A 26230-nucleotide genomic window follows, 5' to 3' on the forward strand; every position below is an offset into this window, starting at 1 on the left:
CTGAGATAAAGTAAAATTTATAACTTTTACAAATTTCAAGATGTAAAATAACTCAAGAGAAAATATTAACTCTTCAATCATCCGGTTTTTAATTTCATCCTGAAAAGGATAATTTGTTGTTCGATTCAATATCGGATAAGACACCGATCACATCTTGGCGTTATCACGGACAGTGCGATTAAAGAATTTCTTGTGATAAAATAAACAGTGAAAATCTGATTTAACACTCAAAACTAGACGGCTCATGTGTTGTCAAAATGAGTCAATTTTTCATTGAATGCATTTACTAGTGCCCGCTATCGCACAGTGCCTCACTGCATCAGCTGCTATGGATGCTGATATCCGCTGCAACTGCTACGCTATCCGTAACCATGCCAAAGTTGTGGCTGTATATCGCTGGTATCCACTGCACTGCTGCTGCTAAGGGAGGACTGCTGTTGTCGCTGTCTAGAACTATTATGAGCGGCTTTTTTTTTTTTTTTTTTCGATTAACAATATTTTATTTCTTATTATTTTAACAATTTCTGTTCTTTGTACATTTTAATTGATACACCTAAGTTTTCATCTTTGTTTAATATTTTTATGTTTTTGTTTCCTTCGTTTGTTATTCCTTCTTTACATTTTAAGTGCTCAGCACATTTAGTTTAATATACACTCTGTCTTAATCCTAATATATGCTAAACTACAATTTACCGAGTTCGATACAGGTTATTAATTGTGTCATATTCAGACGCGAGACAGTTTTCTTTGAATTTTTGTTTTCTTATTGTTAACTGTTCGTTAATTGTTTTCATTTCAGCTATTTGATGTGTTGTTCTGTTGTTTGTGTATTTTGACAAATTGTAAATCATTCTAAGGGATTTGTTTTGTATAATTTGCAATTTTTGTTTGCGTGATGCAGCGCAGCAGTCCCAAATGGGAGAGGCATATAAAAGTATAGGCAAGATAATTTGTTTGTAAATGGCTTCCTTATTTGTGATTGAAAGTTTAGAATTTCTGCCTATTAGAGGGAATAGTTTTTGAGTAACAGATTGACATTTCACTTTAGTTTTTTCCGTGTGACTTTTAAATATAAGTTTTGAATCCAGGGTGAGCCCTAAATACGTTACTTCCTGTGTCCAGTCAGTTTGTTTTCCTTCGATGGTAATTTTGCAGTTGTTTGGCGGTTGGAGTCTTGTAGATTTGTTGTACGGAAACAGAATCACTTGCGTTTTACTATTGTTGATTTTAACTTTCCAGGTTTTCATGTAGTCAGCAATGGTGTTGATGTAATCTTGCAGTCTCCTTGTGGTGGCTTTGGTATTTCTTCCCTTTGTCATAACACACGTATCATCCGCGTAGAGGGAAAGATGGCAATTTTCAGGTGGTTGCGGTATGTCTGCGGTGTATATATTGTATAATACTGGTCCGATGATGCTGCCCTGTGGTACTCCTGCAGGGATGATGAAACTTTGGGAGTTGACGTCACCGAGGTTGACTCTGAATTTTCTTTCTTTCAGGTAATTCTGAATGATTTTTATTAGATATATAGGGAAGTTATACCTGTATAACTTATAAATTATGCCTTCGTGCCAGACGTTGTCAAACGCCTTCTCTATGTCCAGAAGTGCCATCACGGTCGATTTAGCAACAGATTTGTTACGTTTAATATAATTCGTAACACGAAGAAGTTGTTGTGACGTCGAGTGCCCTTTCGTGAATCCAAACTGTTCTTTTGGGATAATCCTATTATTGTTTATGTGTTGGAGTAGCCTATTCAGAAGCAATCTCTCAAAAATTTTACTCATGGTAGATAGTAAGCTTATCGGGCGATAGCTTGATGGTACGGTAGGGTCTTTGCCTGGTTTACGTATAGGGATTATTTTGGCACACTTCCAGGACGAGGGAAAATATTGGAGGTCCATGCATTTGTTAAGAATATCGACCAGGTGTGTGATTGCGCGATCACTTAATTTCTTCAGGAGGATATTGAAAATTTGATCAAAGCCTGGGGCTTTCATGTTTTTGCAGTTTTTGATGACTAGTTTTGTCTCTTCAATGGTGATCTTCTTATTGGGAGGAACATAACATTGATTGTTATGTAAGCTGTTTATAGTTTCTTGTACTACCTGCTCCATGGGGCTAGTAATTTCGAACCCCAGTCTATGTGAAGCTATGAAATGCTGACCAATTGCTTCTGTTTTTTCTAGATTGGACAGTAATAATGTATCACCATCTATCAGAGGAGGAATTTGTTGGGGTTTTGTTTTCAAAATTTTTGCAATTTTCCAAAAAGGTTTGGAGCGGGTGTCTAGCTTGTAGATGTTATCTTGAAATTTTTGATTTTTTAAGTTATTTATTCTCTCACGGATTTTCTCTGTCATTCTGTCTACAAGAAATTTTGCGTTCAAATCCCCTGACCTTTGAAATTGTCTTCTTGCAGTGTTTCTACTACGTATTAATTGTCTAGTTTCAGTGTCGATTTGAAGAATACTCACAGTAGTAGGAATTTTGCGGGTGCATTCGTCTTCCGCTGCAATGATGGCTGCTTTCATATCCTCCAATGACCGGTCGATGTCGGCAGTGGTTACCAGAGGGATGTCAAAGTTAATACGGTGGTCTGCCCTACGCTGGAATTCTGCCCAGTTGACAGAGTGATAGTCCTTCCTCATTTTCTTCGGCCGGGTTGTTGAAGTACAGTTGAACTGGAGCGCGACCGGGTAGTGGTCGGAGCTTAGTTCAGCTATCGTTTCCGGGATGCTGATGTGTTGTTCGATGTTTGTCAGGAACATGTCAATCGTGGAGGGGTTTCCAGCAGGTGAAAAGAAGGTTGGTTTCATCGGGGCGTTGATGGTATAGTACCCAAGTTGTGAATCGTCGGACAGGAGCTCACCATTTTTATTTCTTCTGTAATTCCCCCACAATTCGTGTCGAGCGTTCAAGTCACCAGCCACTATGAACTTGTTTTTGAATCGCGTGATTTTGGCTAAGTCGTTCTTAAATCTTCCGCTGTCACCATTACTGTTGAAACACTGCCTAGGGCAATAGGCTGCAATTAATATTAATTCACCAATATCTGTTGTTAACACTAGCCCAAGGGCTTCAATTACTGTGGTTTTATAATGAGGTTGCACTTTAAACTTAATGTTATTTTTCACTGCAATCGCTACACCACCCCCGCTCGAGTGTGTTCGATCTAGTCTTACGATTGTGTATCCTGCCAGGGAAAAGTTTGTGTCAGGTTTTAGATGCGTTTCTGTTATCACTAGAATGTCGACATTACGGCGATCCAGCAAATCCAGTAGTTCAACTGACTTCCGCTTAATACCACGGGCATTCCAAAGTAGCAATTTAATCGGACTAATAACCATAGTTGAGTACGAATTCACCAAGTGTACGCACTTGTTCGAGTCGCGTAGAGCACTGTTGTAATTTGTCACACATTTCATTCAGGATCTGTAGTAAGTCAGCTGGTGTGTACTTGAGCGGAGGTACACCGGCTGATTGATTTTCATCAGGTATAGACTGACGAGGTAACTGTTGAAAACCCGGAGGGGAGCGGTTTTCTGTTCTCGATCGCCGGTCCGCCCCTTCTGCATGCTGCGGTGGTGGTTGCATCGCCGATGCCGCCTGTGTTATTGGCATTTGTTGGTTTCGGTAATTCGATTGAAATGTTGGATAGTTGTTCTCGTCGAATACTGGAACTGGTGGTGGAAATCGGTCTCTTCTCCTCCCTGGTTGATTGCTTGTTGATGCTTGCTTCCGGATGTTTTTATATTCTTCTCGTTTTTTACAGATTCGATCAGAAGCTCGATGGGGTCCATTACAGTTGGCACACTTGTAATCTACTGCTCCTTCGATCGGACAGGAATCCGAGGAGTGTCCGAGAGAGCAGAAATTGCACCTTGCTTTAAGCCGGCAGTTTCGGGTGCCATGTCCGAAATTCAGGCACCGCATGCATTGTGTCACTCCGTTGCTCGTTGCCCGGTAGGCCTCCCAGGTGACGATGATATCCTGAATGACTCTGATGGCTTTTAGCGCTCCCAAAGTTATTGTTCCCTTCTTGAAATGGACCAGATAGAGGCAATCTCTATATCTACTGGCAGTATCGTGTCTGGCCATCGGGAATACTGCTAATGGTTGTAGTTTGTAGTGGAGCTCAAGGTCCATTTTAATTTCAGCTGCATCCATGGCAGGCAGCCCTCGAACAACTGCTTTGAACGGTTTTTCTGACGGCAGGTCGTGTGTAAAATATTCTGCGTTGAGTTGATTCAGATATTTTTTAGCTTTTTCATATTCATCTTTGGAACGTATGACCACCTTGATGCCGATTCGACAAAGTTTAAACTCCGCTTTGATCTTCTTGGCTACTAGACCTCTTTTCAGCTCCTCCAATCCGATGGACTTTACCATCAAGGGCGGTAGTTTCATGTTGGTTGTAACGAGAAGATTGTCTTGAAGTTCTCCGAATCCATTCAGTTCACTATTGTTAATAGCGGTGTTTTCTTCAGATAGGGCGCTGTAGCGATTTTGCGATACAATTGATGATAACTCCTCTTCATTTCGTTGCTTTTTTGGCTGCACCTGGTCAGGGGTACTGGCTGTGACGTTGGCAACCTTTGGGCTGGCTGTACTTCTTCTTCGGCGTTTACCACCCATATGTGGTAGTTATGTAATTGCGCGAAACACGGACGAGCGATATGATACTATACTATACTACACTAATGAACCGATTTTAAAATATACACACCCGAACTGCTCAAGAGCGATGTAATGAATGATGAATGTGATGAGCGGCTTCGGTTGAAACAGGCTCTTATATAGGCCAAATAGTATAGTTTAAATTGCAAGGTATATGATTCTGTCGACCGTGCTTGGGAAGCAGTCATGTGAAGACCAATCAGAGGTCGAATTTTTCGTTTTTGCAAAGCTTAACTATTTTCAATAGTTCAATAGTTTGGATAATAAAATTACAATTATCTTCATTTTGGAAGAATCTTAGAAGATTTTTCAATCTATTGCTGCAAGAACAAAGGGAATCCATAGAATACTAACCGATTTATTCGCATTTGAAATTGGACATATTTTTCACTTTTTTCGGTTTTAGATTTTAATTTCACATCGCTATGTAGCCGAACTTCCTGAGAGAAGTATTCTACTTCAAAAATTAGACAACTACAACAGAATTTGATTGCATCCCGCACAGAATGTCTGCTTGTGTTGATGCCAGAAAATTATTAACCTTCAATTATTTTTTATTTGCCTTGAAAAAAGCATGGTGTGGTTCAAAATCGGTTGCTAATTACAACCTTTGAGCTGCCCTAACATTGGGGGAAATAAGATACACGGACAACATGCACTGTGGAAGCTATTTCACATTCAGTAAATTAAACGGGTGCGACAAATTTAAATTGCTAGGATGCAACACAGAATGCTTGCTTGCGTTGACAAAAATTATTAACTTTCAATGACTTGTTTATTTGCCTTCAAAAAGGCATTTTGATTTCCGAAACTGGATTTCCTGATGGCAATCATTATGCTGCCCCAATACGGGGGGAATAATGGCTGTCTGGCGACACACGCTGAGAAAAACCGCGCTGCTCCTGAGACGTGGTGACCAACCACAGGGCTAGTGCTGCTGCTGAGGAAGGACGACTGCTGTTGTCGCTGTCTGATGCTACGCTATGCCACAGTTGTGGCCGCTATACGCTGGCCTATCCACAGCCAAGCCACAGTTGTGGCCGCTTCCGCTATCGATGGTACCCACTGCTGCTAAGGGAGGACTGCTGTCGTCGCTGTTCAGAACTGTTATGAGCGGCTTGGACTAAAACAGGCTCTTATATAGGGATGAAAATAGGAATGAATTATTTCACGTACGTGGTGGAATGATATAGCGATCATTTGATAAGCTCCACCTCTTTTTTCAGTTTCTAAAGTTTTTCCTCAGTTTCGTAGCACGGATGCACAAAAATAATTTCTTGTCGAGCCGGACCGATAGCACTCTCATTGAAGCAACAAAATAACATGTTTTGTGTCGTGTTGTGCAGCTTGGTTGAAGAAAATGTTCCCGTCCCCATGTCGCATGTAAGCAGATTATTGCGTTCAGTAGACAGTAGATAGTGTATCCAGCGAATAAACACCGATGGTGCTCTCACACACACAACGGTTTTAACCCGTATCTTATTGCGGTTTGTAACATCAAGCGATTTCGTTTGCTCGCTGTTGCGTGTTGCATCATGTTGCAACTTGGCAGCTGGGAGACGACGAAATTCTGTTTACGCTGATTGATTGAATCGACTTCATATAAGCTCTGCATAGTCGGACTAACTGCTTTTGTGAATGCGTACTAACAGGGCAATTTATTATTCAATGTCGGTTATGCTGATCGCAGCCTTTGCGCTGCCCCTACAGTGGGGGGTTTACTAAATAAAGTGAAAGTAAAAATTAGACAACTACAACAGAATTTGATTGCATCCCGCACAGAATGTCTGCTTGTGTTGATGCCAGAAAATTATTAACCTTCAATTATTTTTTATTTGCCTTGAAAAAAGCATGGTGTGGTTCAAAATCGGTTGCTAATTACAACCTTTGAGCTGCCCTAACATTGGGGGAAATAAGATACACGGACAACATGCACTGTGGAAGCTATTTCACATTCAGTAAATTAAACGGGTGCGACAAATTTAAATTGCTAGGATGCAACACAGAATGCTTGCTTGCGTTGACAAAAATTATTAACTTTCAATGACTTGTTTATTTGCCTTCAAAAAGGCATTTTGATTTCCGAAACTGGATTTCCTGATGGCAATCATTATGCTGCCCCAACACGGGGGGAATAATGGCTGTCTGGCGACACACGCTGAGAAAAACCGCGCTGCTCCTGAGACGTGGTGACCAACCACAGGGCTAGTGCTGCTGCTGAGGAAGGACGACTGCTGTTGTCGCTGTCTGATGCTACGCTATGCCACAGTTGTGGCCGCTATACGCTGGCCTATCCACAGCCAAGCCACAGTTGTGGCCGCTTCCGCTATCGATGGTACCCACTGCTGCTAAGGGAGGACTGCTGTCGTCGCTGTTCAGAACTATTATGAGCGGCTCCGGCTGAAACAGGCTCTTATATAGGCCAAATAGCATGTTTTCAATTGCAAGGTACATGATTCTGTCGACCGTGCTTGGGAAGCAAGCATATAACGACCAATCAGGGGTCGAAATTTTCGTTTTGACAAGGCTTGACTATTTTCAATAGTACAATAGTGTGAATAATAAAATTACAATTATCTTATTTTGGGAAGAATCTTAGAAGATTTTCCAATCTATTGCTGCAAGAACGAAGGAAATCCATCGAATACTAATCGGTTTATTAGCATTTGAAATTGGACATATTTTTCACTTTTTTCGGTTTTAGATTTTCATTTCACATCCCTATGTAGCCGAACTTCCTGAGAGAAGTATTCTACTTCAAAAAGAGTTGAATTTTTTTTAAATTTTTTTTTGAAGAAACTTGACGTTAATACGCAACTTTAAAAAAAAAGTCCAGGATGGAGAAATGAAAAATATTTTTTTTATGGTAGATTAGTTTTTTTATAAAAATTCTAATTCAAACATTTTTCAAAATATTTGTATTCTGATGATTTTAAAAGATGCAGAGAGTCATTTTAAATCAAAAAGCTGTTGATAGTAAACATTCTAAAGGCATTGGTTTTCGAGTTATTTCTAATTTCAGCTTGAAAAATTATAATTATTTTGGAAAATACACGTTTTTCTTAATTTTTCCATGGTTCTCCAGCAAAAACCATACGTTCATTGGAATGCTTGATCAAAAATATACAATTGATTCTTTGACAACAAAACGATTGGGCGAACGGTTCTCAAGAAAAGAGTTAAATGTTTTAAGTGATATAAATATATATAAGAATCGAATATTTATTTTCGAGTTTCATTATCTTAAAAACATATTTTTTTATGACATAGATACTTCACAGAACAAGTTTTTCCTTATATTTTATATACATCATAAGTAAATGATTCGTCATCTTTTGAAAACAGCTTCGTTTGTATCATATTTTCTGAAATCGGAACAAAAGAGTAATACTATCTAGTAATCTAGTTCCACTTAGCTCTAAACGGTTCCGTGATCCAATTCCGATGTCAAACAGACAGTATCAAAAATATGGCAGCAAATCTTAAGCATAAAATATGTTGATGCCGGAACAAATGATGCAAAGGTTGATCGAAACAAATTGGTAATAGGTTTTCTGCACTATTTGCGCCCATACCATGAATGCAAGAATAAATTAAATAAACAGACCACATACTGATACCCCCTAAGGGTGGCCATTTTGATTTCCTACTCTCAAAAGCACACCAAGTAATCAATCAGCCGGGCTGAACTGACCCGCACATAAGCATGCGATAGGTACAGTAATCGAAATCAATCTTTTGCAAAGGATTACGACAAACCGTGGCCGGACGAAAGTTAAATGGATCCGAGCGACCGGAGCGGACTTAGTCACGCTTGAGCATGACTGGTGTTGAGATTATTTCGAACTTTCTGGGCGCAAGTACGACCCCCGCTTAATCAATGGGGCTTTTTTCGAGCCAATCAGATTCAATTCATATAGAACAAGAAAAAAAGCAAAGCCCTAATCGATTTATCTGTTGCGAATAGATGGCCCGAAAAAAAATGTAATTTATATGATAATTTCCGATGAATTATTGGTCTTGAATGTTCCTCCGAATATGAAACCGTTGTTGTTCGGACAAGGACAAGGAAGGAGGGTGATGTTTTTCTTTTTAGGTGACCCGACATCAATGGAAAAATTTCCCCATTCTTGCCAAATCACAGTTCAGCATTTTGTTTTCCCTTTCCGCAGAGGCAGCAGCAGAAATTTTGGAAGCACCCGATTTACATATAGACGAGGGATCGACGCTACGGCTGGAATGCAAGCTGAAACGTGCCACCGAAAGTCCTCTGTATGTCTTCTGGTAAGTCTGAGCTTCTGGTCGCATCAGTTGTGTAAAGCATTTGCTTTTGAAGAGAGGAAGAGAGAAAAAAAAATCTTTATTTAATGATGTTGTTCATTTTATCGTTATTATTTTTTCCTGTCTGCACCTGTAGGTACCACGAGGATCGAATGGTCAACTACGACCAGGAGGATGGCATCTCGGTATCGACGAACAAGTTGACGTCCAGTGTCCTGACGGTGCGAAATGCGACAGCACGGCACGGGGGGAACTACACCTGTGCACCTGCCAATGCCCGACAGTCGAGTGTCTACGTACACGTGCTCAAAGGTAAGTGTGGACACGGACTGGATTGATAACAAATTGGGGTTGAATTGGAGTGTAGAATATGTTTTATTTTTTTAGAAAAGTGAAACAAATGTTTGAGTCTTATTGCGTCACAAGGGTTCGAACTATAGACTAGAACAAATTATATGACTAGGTTTGAGTGGCAAAAGAGTTTCTGTCAGTTTTAATTTTATTTTATTTTTACATCAAGGAGTCTCATGAAACTTTCAAGTGCTATAATTTTTTGAACCCGAATTGGAAGATCTTAGCATAGTTTGTCTCTCGTTTTGGCTGTTTTGGACCAAGAACAAGCGATTTGGAACCATTGAACATTTTTTTGTGGGACCACGTGAAAACGTGTTACTGGCGGAACTCAGAACAAAACGCAGGAAAAAATGGTACAAATTTAGACCTCCTACTTATGGAAATTCCTGGTAAAAAAAATAATTTTCTGTGTAATCAGTAAAAGTTAACTTAGATTCTTGTTGCACAAAGCATCCAGCTGATGTTTGTTATTAACTTCAAGACCAAACCCAAAGAATAAACGCAGTAATGTAAGCCCTGAAAAATATATAACCTAGAATATTTACCCGACAAGGTTGCCCACAAATAGTAAAGCACATATACCAAGAGCACCGGTTGAAGGATGGTCGGCAGCAAACAGTACATAAATCATAGGATAATTTGAGTGCAGTGTAACATTCTAAGACATTGCCTGGCACACACACTGACAGCTTGATAGCAATTCCCTCGAACGGCCACCGAGAAAAACAAGCAGAGTGCGGTGGCGAAATTCAACTGCTGTGCAGAGCAATGCACGTAATCGAGCTTCGAGGACAATTTATCATACCTCTAGTCGTGCTCATGGGTATGTTCTTTAAGGTTTCATGGATTTATAGCAGGGCTTACAGGAAAAAATTGGTTAACACAGCGTTAGTTCTGCAAAAAAAAATTAACGCTTTAGTTAACAAAAATGACATTCAAAAATAAAAAGCTTTGGGTGAAAATGTTGATCATTCTCAATGGTGTTTACGCTTTCTCGCCCGACAATACTAAATACTGTTCGAATCTACTTCAATAGTTTAAGAACGCACGCTACAGACCTAATCGCCTTAAGCCCAACTTCAATCGATAGTTGATTCAAAGCCATCCAGTCGCCATGACTTCAAGGCGAAAATATGGAAACCAACCGCAAAACCGCACTTGAGCAACGTCAATAAATCGACAACATCAATGTAACATGCGGATGGTGCTGCCCGTTTTCCCTGAAGAGCGAAACGACCCTATTAGTAGTGAGTGGAAATGCGGTCTGTCAGCCTACAAGTATCTTGTATTCTGTCCCAACCGATGATGGTACCTTCATCAAACCAGTAGTGGTGCAATTGTTAAAGAAACCATGCTAAAGCTATTTCAATGGCTTGAGGAGGTAAACAAAAGTATACGTACGTTTAGTGGAACCCGCTTTGTCACCGGTGGCGGCGTCAAATACAGTGGTTTATTAGACCGGCTTCGGTCCCAAACGGCAAACAACAATAACTAACAAAAGAAGTCTGCCGGTCTGCTGTTTATCAGTTGATTGCCAGCATTTTGAGCCTTGGAACGGCATTTTGTGTAGCGTCTAGTCAGAAATGGTCCTAAATTTACCACACGGCAAGCAGCCACTCTCGGGCGGGAACACGAATTTCACACCAGCTAAGAGCAGCATAATGTAATAGGAAAAATATTAAACATCGAATTTTCGAAAACTTCACCATCGTTGAATAATCTACCTTGCGGGGCGTGTTTAATGTTTATTTCGGGAAAAAACATGGCGGAGGAATGCGGGACAATTTTGTTCTAATGGCGAAAGTTACGACAGCCGTGATTGGTGTTGCGTGGAACGAAAAGCTGTAAACTATGGCTACCTACTGCAGTCTAATATACTGGGTTTGAAACAAAGGAGGAATTTCTCATCGTTTCACCCAGTTATTGCTAGCACCCATTTAAGTTTGGATAAAACTTTATAGGATAAGAAATAGAAAATAATATTACAAAAGAGCCTGTCGAAACAATTGAAAGCTGTAATGATTTTTTTCGAAAAGTGGTTATAATTCTACATGATATAGCATCAAATGTTTCGGTTATGTTATTCTAGTGATAACTGCAACTTCAGCGTCGGAACCCTGAATTTTATCAAATCTTTGAACTCCATAATTGCTGAAGGTTGTACAACAACGGAGGGAGCAGTTCAAACTCAAATTTGTTTATTGTCGATTCAAGCTTGGGTATGTAGTGCTTACGTGCCAGGACAAAGACATCGTTACTTGAGTCAAGACAAAAAAAACAACTGTTACTTTATGAGAAGAAGCCGAATTGGTAGTAGTGGACGGAGATAAAATCCCACGTCTAGTAGTACGTAATCAACGCTTTCTTTCCTTGGGGTGCTATAATGTTGTTATCTCTAATTGAAATCTAGAAACTGATAGGGTTTTTCATCGCGACATGAATAGTCATCATATTGAATTCGTTGTTACAGTTGACGCTTCTTCGTTGCGTATGCTAGAAGAAAGGAAGTTTTTGTTGAATTTCATATTAAACAGAAATCTTTAGTCAGGTAGTTTTTGGAGAATCAGGCGATTCCACTAAAGACTCAGATGATGCAGCTATGGACCTCGATGAAGGCCGGCAAAATTGTCAATCGCCAAGGACGAGTGGGTTGAGGAACAGGGAGAACCGGAGGAAAAGCCTTTCAAAAGGTTATTACCAACAAAGAAATAACTCAGCTAGAAGCAGTGGCTCCAAAGCTATGCATTGCCTCCGCTTTCTGAAGATATTCTTTCATTTTCGGTCGTTTATTTTATCAACTACTGCAGAAAAATGAACATCGAATTCGAAATAAGGTTATGCCCCACGGTGCTCCCACAGACCGTTATTAAAAAAAAAATGCACCAAAGAATCTTAGTACACCATTCGATTTGTTATGACGTCCAAAATCTCTGGTCAAAATTTCGAAATCAGCGTACGGTACATTTTTGAGTAATGCTTTTTTGAAGGTCATAAAGTACAAAAAAGTGATAAAAAAGGACGATATACTTATGGTAAAGCAAATTTCTCAACCACCATTTTATGAAATAACTTCCATAATAGTTTCTACACATTCCAAGGGTTACATTTCAAGACATTAACAATTGGTGAAAAGGTTTATTTGAAAATCCCACAGTGCACAGTGGTCTAAACTCGAAAAATCGTGATAGTTCTAGATTTGACTGGGAAAAATTGATTTTATGTACTCAATGTCTCCAGCAAAATTATTTCATTGAATAAGGCCTTACTTTGAGCATTTTTAGTTTTTCGATCAATCCACCTAACAGTTAGATAAAAAAAATATTTTTCTAATTTTCAATATACCAGCTTGCTTCCTTCAGCAAAGTTGTGGAAAATTTTGAAAGAAAAACAATTGCTGAATACTGCGATGTCCTATCTGTACGTTGGACACGACAGAATAGAGTTTTTCTGTGGAACACCCCAACAGGCAAAACACTGATTTTAAAGAGCGGTGTTCTTCATAAAACTCTATTTTGTCGATTCCAACGTACAGTATTCAGAAATTATTTATCTTTAAAAATTTTCCACAACTTTGCTGAAGGAAACAAGCTGGTATATTGAAAATTAGAAAAAAAATTTTTTTTATCTAACTGTTAGGTGGATTGATCGAAAAACTAAAAATGCCAAGAGTAAAGCCTTATTCAATGAAACAATTTTGCTGAAGTCATTGAGTAAATAAAATCAATTTTTCCCAGTCAAATCTAGAACGATCACGATTTTTCGAGTTTAGACTGCACTATAGGATTTCAGGCGGACAAAAATCGGAAAAGTGACTGTCACCGATCTATTTCTCTATTTTTTAAAGAAAGTAGACACTCTAACTAAGAAAAGTTCCAAATTTTAAGACTGTAGCAGGTACTATACCTGAGATATCGAGAAATGAAGATTGAAAATGGTGAAAAACTGCACTTTTTCTTCTAAAAAATAACTAAAATATAAAAAAAACCTAAATTAACCCATCTAGCGGTCAGACCCAGCCTTTCTCATTCAAACTTTTATTTGTAAAAATAGATTTACATGAACGCTTCAATCCAATAAATGTATATTCACTCTTTAGGTTCTAAATTATTGATGTTGTAATCTATACATATAAAAATGCAATCCGGTCTGTCTGTCTGATCCATAAAGGCTCTAAAGCTACCTAACCAATCGACGTGAAAATTTGTATGTAAGAGTTTTTGGTACCGATAAAGGTTCCTATGATAGTTTAAGACCCCTCCCTTTTCTGGAAGGAAGGGGTCCCATACAAATGAAACACAAATTTCTGTACATCTCGAGAGCTAACCAACTAAATGGAACCATATTTGGCAGGAAAATGTTTTTGGTGGTAACAAATATGTTCCATAATCGACCTCAGGCAACATTATGGATTGTAAGATGGCAACTTCCGGTTTCTGGAAAACAACCAAAAAAGGCCGATTTCCACCTTATTTAATAATAACCGGATCTAGAATAATACACAGGAGCTAAAACCGACCACAGATAGCATTTTGACTTCCAAAATGGCGACTTTCGGTTTCTGAAAAAAGCTGAAAATGACCAAATACCACCCAATATGAGTTTTTCTTTAACCAGTATGACGTTCAAAATCCAGAAAATGTCGCCAAATGCTATTATGGAATCCAAAATGGCGACTTCCGGTTTGTGAAAAACAGCCTAAAATAAACAAATACTATCCAATATGAGTACCTCTGGAACCAGAATGGTGCAATGAGCTACCAATTGACCTCAGGCACTATTTTGAATTGCTTAATGGCAACTTCTAGGAAACAGTCGAAAATGACAGAATAATACTAAATATGGATATTTCCGTAATCGAGATGATGCATAGAAACTAAGTTTTGACCCTGGATACCATTTTGAATTTAAAGACGACCACTTTCAGTTTTTGGAAAACAACCTGAAGAACAAAATATCTCCTAATATGGGTATTTCCGATGTCAGATTGATGCCAGAAAATCTGCTGAAAATGTCCGAATACCACCCAATATGAATATATTCAGAATTAAGGCGATGTACAGAAGCCAAAAGTCGTGGATGTTGTCTATTCGATAAACCCAAACATTTCGAACGATTTGTTATTTGACTTTGATCATATCCTATGGCCGATTTGGCCGTGGTCCATTTGCAGACTTTAAACACATCGCAAGGAATCAATGAATTTGTAACGTACAAAAAGTACGACACCAAATTATGTTGAGACCACATATATCAATCAAAGCAGGTATAGTTTTAAATAGTCTTTGAATTTCTTTTCTTTTCATAACTTTTGAGCCACATATCAAATTGTTATGAAGTTTGTTATTTGTCATGTCAAGTCATGTAATCTTTGACTTTCGTTGTTTTATTAACAACTTAATACATAACGGTTGCTTAAGTTCGATTATAATCAAATGAAATGGGAACGTACAGGGCAGCCAAACTTTGAAACCACGTGTTCAACCATAATTAATCAGTTAACCCTTAACTAACCCGCTTACCTGATAATAATATTGATCAAATCGGTTGTGTGTTTCTGAGATAATGAAGTTTCGTGATTTTCACATTTCGGTACATTACAGACGAAGTTACAGTTCGATTACAGCAAAATTCAATAGGGTGTTATGAGGCAGCTAGACTCATTAACTGACACTAATTTTATGTAAATCAGGTCAGCCAGCTCTGAGAAAAGTGAGTGAGTCCAAGTAGTCTTCGGGATATGTTCCTTTTCATAGCTAGATTTCACATTTTTAAACATAATAGGCAAAGTAATTGTTCGATTGCAAAGCAAATCAATAGGGTCTTATGGGGCAACTGGATCTTCCATTTGACACTGATTTTATGAAAATCTGTCCAGCCATCTCTGAGAAACATGAGTGATATTAAACAGTCTTCAGAACACGTTTCTTTTCATAAGTTTTGAACCACAAGTTGAATCTTCATAATATTCAAAACTTAAGGGTTTTTTAGATAGCCCGTTCATTTGAAATCAGTTTTGTTCAAATCGGTTGTGCAGTTTTCGAGATAATGATGTTTCATGATTTTTACATTTTGATACATAACCTCTAAGCTAACAATCCGATTACAATAAAATTCAATAAGGTCTTATAGGACAACAAGACCTTTCATTTGCAATTAATTTCATGAAAATCGGTCCAGCCATCTCTGAGAAAAGTGAGTGAGAATGAAAATCTGCACATACACACACACACACACATACACACACATACAGAAAATGCTCAGCTCGTCGAGCTGAGTCGAGTGATATATGCCATTCGGCCCTCAGGAGCACTTTTGTATTTTCGGTTTTGCAAGTGATTGCTATACCTTTCTAGGAGAAAGGCAAAAATCGCGCATAATAACAGAATAACTATTGAGTGTTTTATATTTTTGTAAATTTTATTGATTGGGCTTTCAGAAAAATGTGTGGTTGTGTGGATTTATGGGTGAAAAAAGAAGATAACGCACAATAAAAAGAAGAAAATGACAAAAAAATAATCATTTTCTACTTTGTTGGACAGCTTTTTTTCACTCCCAAGAGCCCCCGTGCCGGGTCCTTGTTTTTTTTCAACTTTCAGGTGTCTACTAACGAATTCAAAAGAGTCTAGCAGCGACCACATGCGACCAAGCGTTTAAAACCGATTTGAAAATTTTTGGTTTTCATTGTAAATATTCAAAATCCGAAAAAAAATTTTTTTGATCATGTTAACATAATTGTTATTGAGTGTATCATATCCTCATAAACGTAAGTGATTTGGATTTCAAGAGAATGAGTGGAAAAAGAGATAAGCAATAACAAAAAGAATATTGTTGGTCGGCATTTTTTTACTCCCAGGATTTCCAAGGCTAGGTCTCTGTTTTAATTCGAGTCTCAGGTGTCTACTAACAATCTCAGAAAAGTTTAGCTGCGATTACCTGTGACCAACCGGTTATAACTGCTTGACAATAAGAAGAAAATGAGAAAAATCATTATTTTCAACTTTGTCGTTTGATATCTTTTTTTTTCCAGGAGTTCCAAGGCTAAGTCCCTGTTTTTATTCAAGTTTCAGGTGTCTACTAACAATTTCAAAAGAGTTTAGTTGCGATTGCCTTCGACCAAACGATATAACTTTTTTGGCAAGTCAATCTCTGCTTTTTGGAGCAAAATTGAAGCACATTAGAAAAATCGTTTTTTTTTGCATATATTTAACTTTAGGACGCCTTGATCGATATTCACCAAACTTGACACACAAGCCTATTGGAAATGGTGAGGCAGCCACTGAAAGGAAGAAGTGCTGGATTCCGAACGAATCCATGTTTTATTTCCTCTTTTTATACCTAAAAATACTCCCCTCTATCAAAATTTTACCGTTATATAGTCACAAATGATCCTAAGTAACTTGTTTTGTTCATAACAAGTAGAAAAAATACCCGAAGTGTAGAAAAAATGATGAAAATATTTTTGTCCGCCTGCTTGTATGAAAACGTCCCATAGTGCATAGTAAAGTTTTGAGTCTACAACAATCATCGTAATTCTCAACAATTTGAAATATTTTAGTATCATCAGCGTACAATAGTCGTGTGCCAGCGCCAGGTGGTAGAACTTTAGTTACATCATACATTTACATCATATATTATTATTATTATTATTATTATTATTGGTTTATTAATTCATCTGACTGCATTTGTCTACATGAATAAAACTAAAGCGGCCAAGTTGAATTGTTTTCAAGCAGTTTTTAAAAATTCACACGATTGACAAAATTCGAATAAATGGTTCACTTTGTTAAACTCTTTACAAATCGCTAAAACAGGTTCAGTTTTCCCGTAGTTAGTTCGTCTAAAGTTAAGTCTTAAACAATAATAAGATCTTAAAGATACTACCGGTACATTCAGGTTGATTTGCTCCAGAAGGTTGGGAGAGTCAATATTACCAAGCAACAACCTGGCAGCAAACAGTGCTCTAGCTGGATTCCGCCGACACTACAGAGTTGTACATGTTAAGGAGAAGGCATCGGTCCTCATAGGGTGGTAAGTTCGTTGGGTTACTCCAAGGAAGCAACCTTAGTGCAAATTTCAAGAATCGCGACTGTATAGCTTCGATTCTAGTAGCCCAAAAGTTTATGTAGGGGCTCCAAATGATTGAAGCTGTTTCCTGAGCGAACAAGGGCGTAGAACAGTAGGGATCACGGAAATTTTTGACAGCTCTAGTGATAATCCTAAGATTCTGTTTGCTTTAGCAATAATATTCGAGTAATGATTTCTTAACGAAAGCTATGAGTCCAATAAAACTCCAATGTCTCGCACAACCCCAACTCTGACGAGCGGGCGTCCGTTGATCTCGTAAGCCCACTCAATGGCAGATGTCTTTCTCGTGAAGGATATGACACAGCATCTCTGTACGCTGATGATAAGTTGGTTCCACATTAGGGTGTCCCAAAAAAAATCGATAAAGAAAAAGTAAGTGTGCTCAGCCCCAAATTGAAAGATGATGCTATTTATAACATTTTTGTAGAACATTTCGACTTTCTCAGGTTGCCAGGTTTGCAGGTTGCCCAAATGTGATTTATGAAAATATGACTTTTCAAGCTACAAAACCACTCTTTCGCACTTTTTTGCAATGCTGTTCGATTCCCATATTTTCTAATATATTTTTTTATTTTTTTGAGGTTGTTTTTGAATAATTTGCATGGTTTAGTTCAGTATCACATTCAGTTATTTGACTCACAGAACCAATCAAACATCATAGAAAAATTAATTTTTCCCATAATTTTTAGATAATACCCTTCAAAACACAAATAGAAACAATTTTCGATCGAAAACTGAAATGTTCACTGCAAAGCGAAATTTATGACGAAAATTTACATGAAAAAAAATTTAAATCTTATCGGGGGCTGAGATATTGGCATTTCTATATGTGATGGAAAACTATGCATTTTTACAAATATGTCAAATAACTGTTTTATTTTGGAAGATAAAAAATAAGAAAGTTCAGAAAACAAATACATTTTTGGATGGCTGATAACTTAGTCGAAGGTTTAAAAATTCGGGAAAATCTGCGAAAAAAGTTAAAACGAAAATTGTGATTTTTAGTGCCTTTCAATAGAAAACTTTATGTTGCTCATAATATGTAAGAGATAGAAACATAATGTCTTCGGTAAAGTTTCTTGTTTTAAGATAACCTAAAACTTTGTCGAAGGCACCTTGCGTCTATCTTAATCTGATTAAAAAGTAAATTTTTCATCCCACTCATTGGTGAATTGATCACCCATATTTCTACATTAAAAGATGCATTTTTGAATATCCTGAAACTTCTCCGAACATACCTTATGTTTTTAATTAACTTTTGAATCACTATTCAATTAATCGCACAAAAACGGCAGAATAGTAGCATTTTTGTGAAAATGCTCAATTTTCCATCACAAGTAAAAGCGCCAATTTCCCAGCCCCCCGATAAGATATCTAAGATCTTTTTTCATGAAGAAAGTCGAAATGTTCTACAAAAATGCTATAAATAACATTATCTTTCAATTTAGGCTGAGCACCTTAACTTTTTCAAAATCGATTTTTTTTTGGACAGCCTATTCCACATGTATCATTTCTCGAACATTTTTATCAGTCGCTGTAGTTCAATGCAATCTTCTACTGATTCGACAATGACGAAGATTTTAAGATCATCAGCATACGCTAGCTTACAGCCAGGAGGTAGGTATGGACAGACAAGTTGCTTCCTTGAGGTACCTCGGAGCTGTTTGTGAAACTGTAAGAGAAAGTCGATCCAAGTTTGATGTTCAGCTTACGGTTGATCAAGTAGGATTCCAACCATTTAACGAAGTGAGGAGAGGCACCTAAACGCTCAATTTTAGTTAGCAATAATTGATGGTCAACACGATCAAAGGCAGCCTTGAGATCTGTGTAGATTGTATCAATTTGATTTCCGTGTCCTCCACTGCCTTGATGCAAAGTGATGAGAATTCTGCGAGGTTAGTGTCAATTAACCGTCCCTTGAAGGAACCATGTTGAGCAGGTGAAATATATGAACGGACTGCAGCAAATAGTTGCTGCAAGTTGTTGCAATTCACACATTTTTCCATGTTTGTTTCGCATTGACCAATTAGATGATCGCCAGTACATTTAGGGCAGCACATATATGGGTCATTTCATCTCAAGTCACAAGTGTGCGAAAAAAAGAGAGAAAAAGTCTTGTTTCCTTTTAATTATACCTTCAAAAGCATGATGTCTAGAATCAAATTGATAGATGATTTTTGAAGAAAATTAGTTGAGGATTCCAAAAAAATTTCAAATTTGAGCGGCAGTGTTGCCAGATATGTTATTTTTGCATTTGAAAAATGAAACTGCATTTTTCGGAAAATGAGTATATTTTGATTTCAAATTAAACAATTCCATCATGTGCTTGAGCAAATTTCATATAAAAAACACTTATCACCCCGAGTTATTATGAGCGAAACTCGAGTTATTGCTTTTCTTATTATTATTCTGCTATCTTCAAAACTGAAGTGATTATGGTCATTCTGAATAATGCAATTTGAATAAAATTATTCAAGAAATCTCAAAAACAGTTTTGCCTGGCAGTGTGGCCAGTTATGTTATTTCTAAAGTTGAAAAATTAATTTGCATTTTTTGGCCAATAAGCATATTTTAATTTTGAATTCAACAATTGCATCGTATTACTGAGATAATTTCACCCTAAAAACACCTATTACGTAAAGGTATTATGAGAAAAACTCGAGTTACAGCATTCTTAAAAAACTTAAGAAATTTTTTAATTTGAATTCTTATTTTAGAAGCGAGCCGTGATAGATGCTCTTATTGTATTCATCCTTAATGAATACAAAACAAACGTCTTAGCAAAAAAACAAATAGGGTAGGAGTACCAGTTATGGCAATATCTACAAAATGTACCAATTATGACATCAACCAGTTATGGTCAATGAGATTCAAATGCAATATTGTCGTAACTGGTACCATTGTGCTTATGCGAGATTGCCATAACTGGTGCAAACTTGACCGCATTGAGGCACGTGTTCCCGATGTCCGATCGAGCTGAAATTTCGCATGGGCACTGTTTTCGAGAAGACGAAACTTTTGAGCCCTACCGCTAAACGATATCTCAATCAATGACTACTTTCTCATGTTTAAACCGTTCTTTGAGAATAAAGGTTTTCAATAACTGTTGAAAATAGAATTAGGTCTATTTTAGGTAAGATCAATTTAATGTTCGGAGGTTATATAAATTCTATAACAATACATTGAAAGTAAATGTTCAGTTGACCATTCATTATACATCAATATACATGAGTGCACTTGTAAAAATATCTCGTTCTGAGAAATGTATCTACACATAACCTCATTGTGTATTGAATTTTAGCACTGGTAATTGTAATTCAATGGCCGTCAGTTTCGTACCTACACTCACAGGGTCAATTGGGTACTTTAATACGAAAAAAATCGAAGAAATAAACAAAATACACATTTTCGTTTCTATGAACTTGGTGAAATTTAACTAATAATCATGCTATCAGTTTTCCCTTAAACAATAAAACGAAAACATGTGTTAAGCAAAACGTCAGAGCAACAATCCTAAGGGCTGATAAAAACGTGGATACCATACCATGTTGAATTCAGAAATAAGAATTTATCATAAAGATAGCATATATGAAATTGGAGAGTGTTGCCTACTTCATAGACGAGTACGAATGAAATCCCTCCATGACGAATCACGTCCGTCTACCGGAAAGAGTGATAGAGGAAGCGAAAGTTTTCACGGTGCGGCAGGCGAGATTTTATGTTAATGTTTCTTCCCGGAAATGAAAAAGTTTGTTCCCGTGGATGATACTTGATATTGCTAGTTGTCAGTTTTGTTGAGCAAAACGTATAAATAAATTCACAGACAATAGAAAATCGTTAACAGAAAGAAGCTATATTTTAATTGCTACTGGAGTGGGATTTTGGATTCGCAATTAAACTGGCACGCTAGCAGCTGAAAGGCTTGGTGTAGATTAGATTATACGGAGCATGCTGATATCTGCACGACAATCTCTATCGACATACATGCGACAAACATGTTTGTCCTAGTTTGGAAAACAACGTCAGAGAAGCGCTCCAGCTCCCGCATCCGGTACACATTCCGGCGGGATCGTCAGGGAAAACGGGATGTGTCGGATGGACGAAAAAAAACCCTTTTTGCCCTGATAAATGAGTGCCGTTCTCCGCATGTGAGGAAATTAAATTTCTTTAGTAGTTTTCCATCACATGCACTCGGTCTACAAGCTTAGAGACACCAGCAGCCGAGAGAGGAAAAAAATGTGTCCAACAAGCATATGTTGGATACACTTTATAAGTTGCTCTCCGCAATGATAGCGTATGATTTTGGGAGGCGACTTTTGCTAGCGTTCACTAGCTGGAATGCCGGATGAAAAATAAGAGGAAATGATTTTTGCTCAGTCGGGGTGATATAAAATTTATACTGTTTTTCAACTTTTATTCTGTTAGCAAGAAAATCTTTCAATTTTGTCCAGTTTGCCATGTGTGTGAAACAAAGCTGACCGGGACCACCATGAAGAGCATCGAGCGTATATTCTTTCACTTTGCTGCTCCCGCACCCGGGCTGGGAGTCGTTTATCAAACATGTCCAATAATGATGCATTGCAGCTGTGCGCTCTCCCGGTACAAATATATTATGTTTCTCACTATGCCACTTGGAAAGCGATATTTCGAAGGACACACTGCCTGGAGCAGTCAATTTTGCTGTGATGAATCATGTCCAGCTGGTGCATTGGGCGGAGACACTCGCCATTGTAGGTACAAGCCGTTAATACGACAAACCATACGGTTGAGTTTTGGAACAAATTGATTGTAGAATTTGGAAAAAAATATATGTTCAATTGACCAATGCCAAAAGAAGGATAGGATGATCACAATATTAAACAGTCAAACAGAGAATGTTTTCCTTAACTAAATGAAAACATAACCTATTCTTAATATTCATCTTTCCTAAAAGTTTGATTCAAAATAAAACTTATCAACCATTTAGTGCTAAAATCCAATAGCCAAATAATCCAAATCTCTCCATAGTCTCACAAAAGCATGTTTGTTTTTATAGATTAATGCAATTCAATCCTATTCAACTTTTTCCATTCTGAACCCTGACAGCTTAAGCTAGTCAAAGTTCTGACAGCTCCCAAGTAAAGCCTTACAGATTATTCAACTGCCGAATGCCAGCGTTCTCGACTGTCACAAGCGCTGTGGGCAGTTTTCCCCGAATACCGAAAAACTGATTTCTGGTGCTTCCAACTGTGTGATACAATTAGATTTATTACATGTGCAATAATTTTGGCAGCTATTTTCATTTTTTCTCCAGCAGAAACTTTTCCGTGCGCTTCACGCGTCCCAAAGGTCGGAGGGGACAGCCTGTGAACATGACGCCATGCCCGAAAAGCTTATTGATTAAAGTCAACCTCAGCAAACGCTTTGCTGAGCTGTGGTTTCCTGGCGCTTAGCACATGGAGACGAAATTGCCTCCTAGCGCTGGTAGCACAAACGAGTGTGGGGTAACGTGGGAGATAATGGTCACCGTTAGCCTGGATCCTGTTGTTGTCGTCGGGGTTCGAAAACTCGGCAGCTGTGCTTCCGAGGGAAATAGCAAGACACCGTTGTATAATAATAGGCTTTTTGTTTATGAGCAACATTTCGCTGACTGGAAGTGGAGACGTGCCCCAGTAGGTGTCTTGCCTTGTGATCTACGGCCGAGTGGATGGAACTAGCAAACATAGAGGACCGACCGGTGCTATGTTATTGGTGTCGCTGCTGGCTGGAAGATGGTTCGAAATTCAAGAAAGTACACTCTACGTGTGCTGCTTTTGCATCCTGGTCGGTCAGTAGTGGCTTTAGCATTGGCCAAAAATTGCAGAAGTAACGATACTCGAGTATCGATAATTTCTCCACGGTTGTATCGATGCCAGGTTGATATCGAGGGCGGAGCATCGATATCAGCTGTATCGATACTCTGCCTGCTACTTGAAACAGGTCTATGAAAAGCTACCATTTTTTCTTGATCATTAATACGGAAAATCAGAGATGCCAGGTGTTTTTGAAAAATTTAAGCAACTGTTCGAAAAACCGACAAAATCTGCTTAAAGTCTGTGAAAAATTTGCCTGTGATTTGAAAAAATGCGTTCGCGCAGGCGAAGGTCTGCAAAAATTTTCACAGATATTGAGAAAGTCTGCGTAAACATAAAGAAACTCTGACAAAAATCTGCGGAGACTCTGGAAAAAATATAATTATCTGCGAATCAATAAAAATCTGCACACCGACTCCAAAAATCTGCGTTTTGAAGACAAATCTGTATATTTTGTATCCCTGCGGTCAATAGACTTATGGTACCAGAATGGGACAGTGGTGACAGAATTATATGTCACACACACAAATCAATGCAATAGCATACGCGCGTCTGCGGCCTTTTTTGAAATATAGGGCAGCACGATAATCCTGGCTTCTTATTCTTAATTGCCTGCCTTTTGCAAAAACTCGGCGCTTACGATTTTGCTCTGCACAGACAGTATTACCAAATGCGGCAGCATTTTTCTCGCAAGAGGCATGAAAACCCGTCTTAGAAATGAGCGGGTATATTCAATTCTGTTGGTGTCCTCTACAAAAAGAGCACAAACCAAATTTCTGCACTGTTTGTAGAAGACTTTAACGCGATGGATCATATCCGCGCACTTCTACAAGGCTTTTCCGTTAGACAATTTGTAGCAATATTTTCCGATTTTATAGTTTCTCTTCAGTATCGAAAAAATATCGGGGTGAAAGTATCGATCCAGCTTTATGTCGAAGTCGCTTGCATCGATAAAAAATAACGATATCTAGGCCCCAAGGTATCGATACCGTAAGTATCGATACGATATCGGCCAATGCTAAGTGGCTTACCACCCGGCATATAAAGATGTCAGGTTTTATTTATACGACACTGGGGGGGGGTGCAACAGAGCGGTCCGGTAAGGCTCGTGTAACGTTGGATGATTATAGAATTATGTGCAACTTTGTTGGATGCTTTGGCTTTCTAAACAAAACAGTTTTCTCGGAGAGGCCATGTTGATGGAACAAGGGAGGTAATCATACTGTCTTCTATTTGACACAAAGAATATTCCCTACTTCTGACCATAAAGTGGGCTCCATAAATGTCACCAATTTTTGAAATACTGAACAGAGTTCGTAAATAGACTCCAAACGAAATATATTTTTGAACACCTGATTCGTTTCCTGGTGGTGCAGTCATGCCTCGATAGAAGGCAACCTTGATAAGGAAACCCCGATAAGGCAACATCGATATAACGTAACTCAAAATAATGTAACTTTTACCTCGATATAACGTAACTTTTTTAAATGTATTGAAATTGAAAATGAATGATACAGTAACTGTTTTTTGGCTATAAATTGCTTCAAAAAATGTTTGTAGTAAGTTTTGAATCCTATGAAACCAATGCGAAAATTGTCTAAAATGGGCATATGGAAGGTTTAAAAATACTAATAGGTGATAGGAAATAGGTTTTTTACGCATCCTTCAGTAACGTTCCACAGTCTTGCATCAATTAGAAAAAAAAAATTTTTTTTTGCTTGTTGAAATTTTCTCTAAATGGGCATAAGAAAAGTTTAAAAATACTGATAGGTGATGGGAAACAGGTTTTCGCGCATCTGTGAGTAACCACCGACAGTCTTACAGCAATTAAACAAAATTTTTTTGCTTGTTGAAAATTGTCTTAAATGGGCATAAGAATGGTTTAAAAATACTGATAGGTGATGGGAAATAGGTTTTCACGCATCTTTGAGTGACCTCTTCTATCAATTGGAAAAAATATTTTTTTGCTTTAGAAAATATTTCTAAATGGGCATAAGAAAGGTTCTAAAACACTGATAGGTTATGGAAAACAGGTTTTCGCGCATCTTTGAGTAACCATTAACATTCTTGCATAAATTTAAAAAAATTTTTTTTGCTTCGATATAACGTAACTCGATATGACGTAACGAAAATAAAATAAAGTTGCCTTATATCGAGGTATGACTGTAATTGGAAAAATAGGAGTAAGTGGCAAGCTTATGATTTATCCATGTTTTTTATCCTTCTTTTTTACACTTATTGTTCTACAATGCCGACGTTTGTTCCTCCAGCCAAGTATCACCGATTACAACTCCAGAAGAGGCTTCAATGGAGTGTCCCTCTGGCCAGTTTCATCATAAGAAGGGCCTTTTTTGTCAAGAAAAAGTCACACTGTGTTAAGGTAGAACTAACCCTTATTTAGAAGAATGAATCCATGACTAAGCGGTTACCTTTTTGTTCGAGAAAAAAAGAATGTTTAAATTGTGTATTTTTCGAACTAAATTTCTATTTTTAACAACGGATTTACCCGTTAACATACAAGTTCGTTAAGCAGACAGTATGTGCAGTAGGGAAAGCGAAAAATAAGCGAACTGGAAATATGATACAGATTTGGAAAAATATACCGCATTCAATCTTTGTCCTCAGTCCCCGAATATTTTGGTAGTCGATTGAAAAACCGGGAGCATGCTGGATACTATGCTGAAAAAACATTCCATGAGTTATTTGATAAAGTGCCATTTTTATTTGGGTTGAGGAACGGCTTAAGCAGTGGCGTCTATTTTAATCAGTCGAAGAAAACAGGCCCCAAACTCATGAATTTTGATGGAAACGAAAACTTTGATTGTCTAGCTGTCCTACGAATATAAGAAATACCGTTAATCAAAAAGAAATCTGTGAACAAACATCATCCGAAACAAATCAACCTAGATGGAAACTGCTTAAAATAGGTTCGGGGTGATTGGAATAGTGTCCCTCGATTGGTAACTTCAATTGATTCACTGTGCTACAAATGAAAAAAA

General features: G+C 37.9%; 1 protein-coding gene across 1 annotated transcript in view; it reads left to right on the forward strand.

Moving 5' to 3' along the window:
- The window catches only part of LOC129726079 (uncharacterized), a 238158-nt gene that overhangs the window by 173518 nt on the left and 38410 nt on the right, over positions 1 to 26230 (forward strand). The window contains exons 4-5 of the mRNA XM_055682689.1: positions 8853 to 8964; positions 9098 to 9273. Coding sequence (XP_055538664.1) covers positions 8853 to 8964; positions 9098 to 9273 — 288 coding nt within the window. The remainder of the gene's footprint in view (positions 1 to 8852; positions 8965 to 9097; positions 9274 to 26230) is intronic.

This window comes from Wyeomyia smithii, chromosome 2, assembly GCF_029784165.1.
Source record: "Wyeomyia smithii strain HCP4-BCI-WySm-NY-G18 chromosome 2, ASM2978416v1, whole genome shotgun sequence".
Classification (NCBI taxonomy): domain Eukaryota; kingdom Metazoa; phylum Arthropoda; class Insecta; order Diptera; family Culicidae; genus Wyeomyia; species Wyeomyia smithii.